The sequence below is a fragment of the Cyprinodon tularosa genome, unplaced genomic scaffold (genome assembly GCF_016077235.1).
Source record: "Cyprinodon tularosa strain WSP-4 unplaced genomic scaffold, ASM1607723v1 ctg363, whole genome shotgun sequence".
In the NCBI taxonomy this organism is placed as follows: Eukaryota; Metazoa; Chordata; class Actinopteri; order Cyprinodontiformes; family Cyprinodontidae; genus Cyprinodon; species Cyprinodon tularosa.
This window is the reverse complement of record NW_024039078.1, coordinates 310,039-321,389: the sequence shown is the minus strand read 5'-3', so window position 1 is coordinate 321,389 and position 11,351 is coordinate 310,039. Positions and strand designations below refer to the sequence as shown.

The 11,351-nt window shown below is 38.7% G+C and overlaps 1 protein-coding gene across 1 annotated transcript; it reads right to left on the bottom strand.

Moving 5' to 3' along the window:
- Window positions 1–564: 564 nt before the first annotated feature.
- On the bottom strand, window positions 565–5,834 carry LOC119790392 (THAP domain-containing protein 1 A-like). Its single transcript, XM_038295935.1, has 4 exons — window positions 5,589–5,834; window positions 5,114–5,248; window positions 1,549–1,744; window positions 565–1,292 (listed from the first exon to the last, which is right to left on the bottom strand). The coding sequence occupies exons 2-4, from the start codon at window positions 5,179–5,181 to the stop codon at window positions 1,002–1,004; spliced, it is 555 nt and encodes a 184-aa protein (XP_038151863.1). The 5' UTR covers window positions 5,182–5,248; window positions 5,589–5,834; the 3' UTR covers window positions 565–1,001.
- Window positions 5,835–11,351: the final 5,517 nt, after the last annotated feature.

The window sequence follows — 11,351 nt, the reverse complement described above, 5'->3', positions numbered from 1 at the left end:
ATTGGCCATTGGTAGTACACATTGCCCTGAAGTCACCAGTCACCATATTGGTGCTCCCTTGTTGGAATGTGAACAATACGTGCGCAACAGCATCGAACAACAAAGATTTTCTCATTTTCAGGGGGGCTTTAGACTTTTAAAATAATGATAAAGTCATCACTTTGATGCACACTTGCTGTTTCATTGCATCAGTAGATTACCGTAATTTATGATAAATAGGCACATCACATTGCTTAGTCAGTATGAAGTCAATAAAGTCTAGAAATCGTGCAATATTACGTATACAAATCCATCACAGAAAAATTTGTGTTAATGGAGCATAATACTGTACTTAGATATTAATATTACACAAACACACACTGTCAAAAGTGCTAAATTGATGTTCATGTAATGATTACATTGTAATTACATATAATTTCAAGATTTTACATCAATGCTGAATTACAATACATGTCTGTTAATGCTACAGTATTTTTCTATTTGCAAGTTGAGCAAGTATGATGCCGAAAACTTTCATGCTGTTTCTGCGCATTAGCCTTTAAATATGACAGATTTACAAAAGAGTTAATGATCCAATTTAATAACTGCACATAGTTTAGTTTCTACACTAACAATATCACATAAATTGGCAAAATAGCAGAAAACATCAAATTCAAATTTTGCTTTCTGCTCATATTACAACAATTTGAGAATTTGCATATAGTATAGATACAAGTATGTATGCACACATGTACACAAACATACACATTATCCAGTGATGGAACACCTTTAATAATGTAAGTTGCACATTTAGTTCATATTCAGAATGAAATATACATACATATGTACATAAAGTATATTCCAGAAAATAACTTACATTCCAGTAACATAATAAAAAAAATATCAAAATGGTGTTTGCTTACATTTGTTCTTCACCACTCTGCCCATAACCTCCAATGGAACACCGCTGTTTGCATCTTTCAGGAGTTCAACACAGTTGTCTGAATTTAATCGTCTCTTTTTCAGTTTATCAACAACCTTTTCAGTGATTCAATTTTCTCCTCCAGTCGCCTCGATTTCTGCTGCGTGTACTTCAGTTTTTTCTTTGTTGATTCCAGGGCGTTCAAAGCCACATCTAGCTTCCTTTTTAAGATGATGGGACTATCACTCATGGAGTAAACGTGTTCTTTCTGCACTACTGCATCCCCTGTCGTGCACGAGGAACTTCCTTCCTCCTGGTCAGGATGCGGAGCCGGTGTTGGTTCTGGTTTTATCTGTCTGGGCGCCGGATCTTTCCTGGGAGGCTTTGGAGTCTGAAACAGAAAATGTTTGTTAAGTATCCAATGTTAAATGTCACCATGTGTTAAGATGTATCATATTGTTCTATTTGCGTATGCAAGAGAGTTTATTAATAGCTGGTGAATGGGAATAAAGAAGAAGTTAATGTTTTCACCATTATGGGCAACATTAATATCAGGGGGAAATGCATGACCACAGACAGCATCATATGTTTATTAGCATGTACTTCTTCAATGTATCTGCATGTGTGTGTGTGAGAAATGAATATACCTTCTGAATACACTTTGGGAAGTTGAATAAGGTTGGAACTGCACTTTCCCTGAGTCGGACCGTCTGGCCAGTGTGGTCAAAGCATGCCTCCTTAAAATGCTCCGAGCAAAGCACAGATTTCTTGGATGGCTGCCACTTTTTCCTTCTCACATTCTGCACCCACTGTTCCATCCGTGCAGCATCACTGTGTGGAAATCTGCAATCAAGCAAAGCAATATACATGTAGATAAGTATATATATCTATACAGTAGCAGACATTCAAAATGGCCTTTGTGTCAGATACCAGCCAACTTTCAGCCACTGGAGTGACCCCCTTCTTCTCCTGGACGTGCATGTTTTTTACTCTGTCTCCACCCTTCAGTGAATTACAGGTTCTAAATAGGAGATGGCGCTTCTCTTTAGATCCCAATGTCCACAAATCATGACAGAAAAAATATATTTTAGTAGAAAGATTGATGTTTGAAAAGGAATTGTAGGGGACCAGCCAGGGACCGATCAAGAAAAGTGGGGACATATTGGCTATGTTCACACTGCAGGCCTTGATGCTCAATTCCGATTTTTTGCATTGTCGTTCATATTTCCAATTATATGCGATTTGTATGTGATCTCCTGTGTGAACTGCAGTCATACAACGCAAGTTTCCCGCATGCGCAGTAGAGGATGCAATGACGTCACAAGCCAGCATCCTCTTTTTTTCAAGAAGTAAACATAACCATAAAAACTCAATCTTTTCAACATGGTTAAACATAAATACTGCTCTCTGCATCATCATTCACCATTGTTGTTTTTCTTGCCTCTTCTGCATAGCAAGACGCAGAATAGTGACCTTTGTCAGGTATTAATGGCGTTCAGGTCGGATGAATGCGACCTGGCGGTTTAGACACAGGTCGCATTTGGAAAGATCTGATTCGTATCGGATTCAGAACCACATAGCCAAGTGGCCTGGGTTCGGATTGGAAAAAAATCGGATCTGTGTTGTTCAGACTGAAATGAAAAGATCAGATCCAGGTCATATATGGGCAAAAAAATCGGATTTGGGTCACTTCAGGCTGCAGTGTGAACGTAGCCTTTGATTGGCTACTACTGTGTGTGTGTATTTGTCAGAGCATGTGAGCGGAGCGGAGGAAATATGGTGGAGCACAGAGCAGTTTTCAATTCAAAGGCCAGAGTGAGGATTTCGCTCCGACTTTATTTAAATTCATGCTTGATTTAAAACCTACACCAATAACTATGCTGTAGTCTGTGCCTATAATCTGTTATAGTCTATGTTTCAACTTTAGCACGGAATCGCAGAGACGAGGATTGCATATTGTGTGATAAAAAGTGGGATAAACTATCATAAAAACATACACTAACTAAACAATACAGAGTGGGTTTACATAAAGTGATCGTTGTGGTAAGAGCCTGTTATTGAAAATGGATCACATAAAACGCTATTATCTCATTTGCAATGGGATGCAAAGGGACCTTTTTTAATGTAGTCTAGTAAAATAAATGAATGATTAAATAGGAAACGCAGGCAACATCAGTGTAACGTCAGCTGAACTGTCACTAAGACATTATTTGGGTCGCTATTCATTGCCTACATAGCAGCTACATGCTTGGAGGAGAGACACACAGCAGCACTCAGGGAATTTAACCAGCAGCTACTTCAATATATGTTTAAATAGAAGTTAGGAGACGGGATGGTTAAAAAAAACTAGAGATGACAACGAAAAATCTGTTAGATACTGAGCTTTTTGAGCAAAAGGCGGCAGCAGATTATTAGTTTAAACAGGTTATGAATATAATGCAAGAAGCTTGAGGAAACATAGTTTAAATGTTGTGTTCTTTACCAATACAAATAAAAGCTGGGCTTCTCAGAGGACCATGACTCCCAGTCACAGGTTAAAAGTGACACATATCTGTTGTTTTCTTATTGAACAGAATCAGACTGCAGAGCGTCTAGATATCTTAAAAAATTAGTTTCTCTGATATCATTATAATACTAACCATGTTCATAAATCTGTTTTTATGCAGAGAACAGACACAAGCAGGGAGAGCTGCAGATTTAAAGGGTAAACCGTTTAATTGGGATATGCAACATGCAATAATATATCTCCCAAAGTTAAGATGCTATGCTATTCTAAAATTAAATTAAACATATATTTTTTCTTTTGTAATTCGGCAAGACTCTGAATAGCTGTGCCAGCCAACCCAGAGACAGCCAGACTTACAGTACGCAGATTAAAATACAGGAAACCTACAAGGATTAAAGCAATAATAGAGTAAAATCAGTGTATAAATGATTTTAAAAAAATATATCCTTCAATACATACACTTTGGATGTTAACAATATATGGGTCAAATTTTAAATTTGATTTTGCGGCTGGTAGAGGAAGATAATCACTGATGCATCTTAAAGGGAAACCATCCATGCATCCATGAAAGAAAGAAAGAATTCATGTTTTTCAGCCCTTTATAAATAATGCACTAAGAGGCATCTGTCTAACTACCAACAAATATAAATACCAGTTTATTGTGGTTCTCCTGCCTTAGGGGATTATTGGCCTAGTGGTTGGAGCAGTGTGCTTGTGCTCTGAGAAGGTTGCAAGCACCAGATTCAATCCCCACAGCCTGCACTCTGGGTCCCTGAGCAAGACCCTTAAGGGCTGGTTATCCTCCCACAGCAGTGTGTTGCAGAGATTTTTCATTTATGCCCAATATTGAAGCGTGGTCTTAGCTATGTTATTCAACGCAGGAGGGACAATCAGGAACTAGCTGTGGGTCTAGATATGGCCGAGGCGAAGAGGAGGTGGGGGCAAGTTTGAGCGACAACGGAGGGACATGAGGGGTAAAAAGAGCGGGGATCCAGGTGGAAAAAGGGTCCCAGAGTTCTCCCGCACCTCGCTCTTCTAGCTGGTCCATCATCATCAGTCTTTTTCCACAGTGGCGGTCATACAAACTAAACAAGCCGGTAAGGTACCAAACAGGAAATGCGCATAGCGTAGAGCGGATGTAGATTTGACCAATCAGAGACCTCCTGTCTGAGGTCACCTTCAAGTTTGGAGAGGTGCAGCAGAGTGTCTGTGGAGGGGCGGGGAACGTCCCTGTGTTAACTGGGTCGCAGACGACCTGGTTTCTGAGCATAAACCAGCATTTAACCCCACACTGCTCCCCGGGGGCTGCACACACACAGCGGCCCACCACTCCCCTAAGGGATGGGTTAAATGCGGTAAATTTCTGCAATGTGAGATCATTAAAGTTAATTATTCTCAACAATAGGAAAACATTAAATAGATATATGTTGGAAATCATTTATGGAAAATTAAAAAACCTATTGAAAGCATTCCGTTCAAGTATCTGTAGATCCATCAGCACTGATGGATCTACAGTTTCATTAGTTTCATCAAAAAAACACACCCTTGTATGTGTGTACCTGTCTAGCCCTCAGAGTGAGGACCATTTTTTCCAATTTCACCATCTAATAGAGGACCAGTTGTTGCAAAGTGAGGACATTTTGCCGGTCCTCGCATGCTATTTTGCTAACGGTTAGGTTTAGGGCTGAGGTTGTATAATTAATTACCTGTGAAACGTCTTCCCACAGCCAGAAAACTGCTTGTTGTTGCAGCCAAATGCGACACAGGTCGGCATGTTTAAAGTTCACTCTGTGAGAGCAGGGAGTATCAAGATGGCGGCATGTGACGTCAGTGGCTGGAACCTGCAGAGTAAACAAAGGAAGGCTAACATTGGCAGTGCTTATTATCATATTGTGTTTAACTGCTGTAATTTTAGACAATGCAATGAGCCGTTATACATGAGATATCTACTGAAACAAACAAATGCGAACGGCTGAGATCTACTGGTTATTGTGTTTGCTGGGCTAACACCTTTAGCAGAAGCTAAAGAAGAACATGAAATCAGAGGATGATGACTGTTAAAGTGACAGCGCAGCAACTTCATTCATTGTAACTCGTCGCTCTAATATATCATAAAACATGTTATTGATCCTGATGCTAACCGCTAACAGCCTCAGCTGGAGCTCTTTGAACAATAGCTACCTAGCTGGGTTAGCGTTTCCTTGCAGCAGCTATGCAAACAGCAGCTTCTTCATCCAACTTTCCCTCCTTCCTCTTTTTGCTCCACCTAGTCTTCATCGCCTCTTTTGATTTCTACATTCTCATCGTTTTTAATGTATTCCAGTTCAAAATGACACGATTTAACCTCACTCAGTGTGATTTGGCTGGACAGAGATAAAGCTACAACACGTAGCTTATGTCATTTACCCAGAATGCATTGCCGTTTAAAGAGTATTTCTTCTTTTGTTTAATGGCGGTTGGCAAGCAACGTTTAGGTGCGCATTAGCGCCACCTTCTGAATAGGAGTGTGTATGGAGGACCAATCCTGCCAAATTAGAAATAAATACAGAAATAAATAAATGCTCCAAAAATAGATAAGCATACAATCAACCCCCCCCCCCCCCAAATACAAAAACAAATAAATGTAGGTAGAAATTAAATTATACATAAGGATCAGAATTTTGAACTTGCACAACATTTATTTTCATTTTGTATACATAGAATGTAAAGGAAGACATTTAAGTCCTGTGTGTCCCAGCCTGAACCTTGTTATAATATCCTGTTTCTACTTGTTTTTCTTACTTGATTGACCTTATTTTGAAATCTATTTAAATGTCTTCCTTTATGTTCTCTATGCCATTCTTTTTGCCAAATCTTTACTAGCCACATTTTTACTATAGATTTAATTTCTGCTTTACTGTATTTAAGTCCACTTGGTTCTTTTGTGCTGCTTTTGTAGCATAGAAGTCTGCCAGTTCATTCCGCTCCACTCCTATGTGCGCTGTAACCCATAACAAAGTGTCCTCCATCCCATGTCTTTTTATTCTGGTTACACTGTGAACAATATCAAAAATAAAATCTTGTCTAGATTGTGAATACATTTGTACCCCAGTCGGCCTCAGCAGATGGCCGCTCAAACTGAGCCTGGTTCTAGAGGTTTCTTCCTGTTAAAAGGGAGTTTTTCCTCTCCACTGTCGCTACAAGCATGCTTAGTGTGAAGGATTACCTTCGAGTCACTGAGTCGATGCAATCAACTGGTTTTCCTTTGATAGAAAACTTTGAATCAATTTGACTGTATGATCTGGTTGAACTGTAAAGGGCCTTGAGATGACATATGTTGTAAATTGGTGCTATAGAAATAAACTGAATTGAATTTCCTAAATACTAACCAGAGCACTGCTAGAATCTGAACAAACAATAATTGAGACAGGTTTTTAACAAAAGCCACTCCTACACTCTTCATCTAACTTTTTGACACGTCTGAAAATATCTGAAGTCTTTGTCTGTATTGTTTTCACAAGTAACCAATCATTTCAGTGGATTTTAATTTATTCAGTTTATTTATATAGCGACAATTCACAGATAAATTAGCTGTACTAGTTTTACTAACAAACTTTAGTAAAGGTTTTGGCTAGGAGCTCTGCTATAATCTACATTTTCTGTTATTAATGCTTCCCCATCTAGAAAGCCTTCTTCCACTCTATAAAGCTTCAAACTCAATGCTTTTTCGGACATTTTGAATTTAAAAAGCTTCCTGGATGGGAACCGAAACGTCTTCAAACTTAGAAACAAAGTCCAGTGGGTTGTTTTTTAATTTTCTTTGGAATGATCAGGACCTGGATGACTGAGAATCTTCACCAGTTTCTTCATCACTTCATCACTCAGGTTATCCTGAGCTATCGCTGTAGTCATGCTGCTATAGGTTTAGGCTGCTGGAGGACCTAACTTCCTGCTTTTACCTGTTTTCCAGTATTGCATTTTTAGCTGTTATTTCAGTGTTTACCTATGTTCTCTATTTTCCTTTTTTCATAGTAGCTTCATCTGGCCCTGCAATCTGTTCAGGGGTGATGTCATCATGGAGGGGAGGAGTTACTGGCAGCAACTTCATGTTCCTCTTCCAGAGATAATGCACTTAGTTCTATCTTTCAGGGTAAAATGTTTCCCTCTCCTAGACTGTGGTGCTGGCTGAGCTTCTGCTGCAGCTCAGTATATGTGCTTTTTCATCATGTAGACTTGAAAACTCAGAGCTCACCTGCTTAACTGTTTCTCTTCTAGAAGAAGCTACAGAAGAAGGTTATTTTACCTTTATACTGTTCTCTAAAATAAGCTGTGTTTTTCTTTGTTTGAATGGCCTGTGTTCCTTGAGTTTCTGCTGGATTCTTCTTTTTGGCATCAGAATGTAAGTGACAGGCTGCTGTCGCACTCCCAGGAGGAGTGAATACTGAAAGCCAAGGACTCGATGCAATCTGCTGGATTTTGTTAGGCAGAAAACTCTTTAAAGAAACCTGAATACTAACCTGAATTTGACCTGCAGTTCCCAACGCCCAATACTACTAACCAGTGGATGGAAAATCTCTGCAAAACATTTGTATGACCGGGTCTTAAGGTCACCGTGTGTTTTCATCACAGCACCGGCTTTGGTACAGTAGCACTTCCTATATTTGGAATTCAGAGCTGAATTGAAAACAATCTAAAAAAAATCTGATATCTTGCTGAAAGAAAAAAAAGTTCCAAAACAAAACAAAAAACATAACCAAATGTTAAAAAGTCTACGCTGTCAGAAACACACAGAGGTCAGAGATCATGCATTTCCAACATTAGATTACTGTTAGAAAAAAAATGGATCCTACAATTTTTTTGTATTGTGTACATCTCCAGAGAACAAGCCCTGTGGATATATGTAAAGAATCTCCCTCTCTGCATTATTTAGATATTCTCAGAAAAGGGGGAAAAAGGCAGGATTACATTCTACTGAGCATTTAATGCAGAGGTCAGGGATTAGTGGACCGGATCCGGACCCACCTGCTTTCTAATCTGGACCCAACCTGATTTAAAACATTTATAAATTACCACATGTTGTCCGACGGAAGCGTCTAACTTCACTTGCGCCGCTTCTACAGTTAATATGGTAAAGTCCTCTGGAGCGTCCAGCACCAGGTCACACGTGATACAAATGATCCAATGAGCTGCTGTCAGTCTGGGTTGCTGCTGCTGCTACTTTTAGACACAGCAGGCAAACCTGTGGCAAGCCGGGCGATGGGAAAGAAGGAGAAGATGATGAGAAAAAGAGAGCAGAGAAAGTGTGGACTGCTGGAAGAACTGTGGTGAACTGTTGAAAGAAAAGTGAAATAGTGCTCAAAGATGACCCAGAACATTTAGAGGATGTTTGGCTCAACCTGCTGCTGTGAAGCAGGATTGACAGAATCAAAAATAAATATGGATCCAGGCTCAAAATGAGCTTTAGAATGGCTTTGTCTCCATTTAAACCCAGGTCTAAAGCCTTGCAGGGCAGCATAAAGCCCACTGCTCTCATTAAGACAGAAAGAGGAAGAAACCCTTCCTGGTTACCCCTGGTTTAATGTTTATAAATATTTATTTCACGTCATGTGCTCCATCCAATGCAGATCATTGGCTCCATCCACATCTAGTGAAAACTAGTGTAATTGGATGAGTCATATAATGCAAACACTCATTGGTTAGCTAAAGGAAATAATCAGAATCAAGCAGGTGTTCTTCAAACTGCAAACGTGAATTGTCTATGCCATGCTACAATGTTGGATTCAGAAAAAGATGTTGAAATGTCTGAAAGGTCGAACACAGGCGAGAGCGTATCGGGAGATGGAGACCAACAAGACCTCCCTCATCCTTGGCCCTATCTCAGAGAATTTTTAGAAACGGTCGAAAAATTTAGCTTTAAAATCCATATAGTGGCATCTGGCTGTTTTTTAATGGTTACTTTATACTTTTTCACTTTTACTTGAGTAAAGAGGTCAAGTTGATGCTTCAACTTTTACCAGAGTGTTTTTAAACTGCAGTATCTATACTTCTACTTAAGTAAAAAATTTGTGTACTTTTGACACCACTGCTTTTTCTAAACAAATCTACTTAATATTCCATTTTTGTAGTGTGTTTTCAGCACAGGCAAGGTTATTATCGTTAAAAAACATTTTCTTTAACTGAAATTAAAATGAAATACTACAACTTGCAAAAAGATTGAAAATCAACTGAAACAGTAGAGTAAAACGAATTAAAATAAACTTAATTTTAAGAAGGCTGCTCAGTGGCACATTGCAGCAAGAAGGTCCCGGGTTAAATTCCCGGCCCGGGATTTTTCTGCATGGAGTTTGCATGTTGTCCCTGAGCATGTGTGGGTTCTCTCCGAGTACTCCAGCTTCCTCCTTCCTCCATTTTTTTCGCTGTACCGCATCATGCCATCGGAAGGCAGGTATAGCAGTCAGGTCATCAGTGATCTGGAAGGTTTTTCCTATTATTTTTATTTTCTAATCTTCTAATGAATAAAAACTTAACTGAAGCTAAGCATTTTCAAAAAACAAAAACTAGATATTTAAAACTACTTAAAACATAAATTGAATTGAAAATCAGAAAAAAAAAAAAATTCAAAACTATTTAAACCTTGGTCTGGGGCCCAAACCGGTTCTACTGGGGCTCTGGCTAGTGCTGCGGTGCTCGGTAGATGTGGGCCTTTGTCTCTGTGTCCAGCCTCCACTTGGATTGATTGCTTGGTGAAATAACAGTTAACTGGAAAATACAAAATATATTTCTATTTTCTTAGTTTTAAGTAATGATAAAACATCAAAGAACCATGAAGTTAAGAAAGGTGAGATGGAAGATATTCAAAGAAAATAAAGTTTGCAACAAGGGCTGCGACTACCGATACTTTTGCTAATTGATTGTGATGATAATTTTTACGATGAATCAGTTAATAATTGGATAGCAAAAGGCTCCTTAAAAACTATTTCTTTAAAGAACTGAACAAGGTCCAACTAAATCTCTCCCACCTGAGGAGTTCTGGATAAAAAATATTGACAGCTGAAATTTTTTTTCTTATCTTAAAGGCACAATATTTATATTTCATACAATTTTGGTATAATTCCTGCTCTAAATGGGTCACTCTCTCGCCTTAAGGCCTGTTTTAGAGTCTCTGTACTCCAGTTAACGATTAATCAATCACTAAATTAGTTGATGATTATATCAATAATCGATTAAACACTTTTAATCTGGTTAATTGTTTCTCCCCTGCATCTAACAATAAGTGAGCTAATGGGTCAGCTTAAACAAAGTTACAGATATCCTGAAAATAGCTAAGTAGGGATTAATGTCTGTTTGACTTTTAGGATTTACAAAATAAAACTGAAAAAATTGGAAAAAAAAAAAAAAAGTAAAGTCTTGGAAACTAAAAGATAGAGATATCTCAATGCATTAATGGTATTGAGTCTATCGGCATAGATCTAATATCAGAATATATCAGCCTGCACCTAAAATCTCCAATATTGACATGCTGATGGTTAACCATCAGCATGGCTGTTGCATGGCTGTTGTAATTTATTTTTTATTTTTTTACTTTATTGATCCCACATTGGAGAAATTTAACTCTGCATTTAACCCATCCCCTTAGATCGGGGTCATCAACATTTTCCAGGCTAAGGACCCCCAAACTGATGGCGAGCTGGAGCGGGGCCCCCTAATTATATATATTGTATGAAATTGTGTTATATCAAACTGGTCCTATGGTCACTCTATTATAGATGGAGCAATGTAACCAAAGTAATTTCTCTGGCATTATTAAAGTATTTCTGATTCTGATTCCTGGTTGATGGGACAGGTGTTGTGAATGAAACGGTGCCCAGGTTTGAAAGAGCTCCTGTGTGTAGCTAAATGTGTGCATTGATGACTGAAATACATCGTCTGCCTCCATTTATCTGTTTACTTTATCAAGAGAAGTCA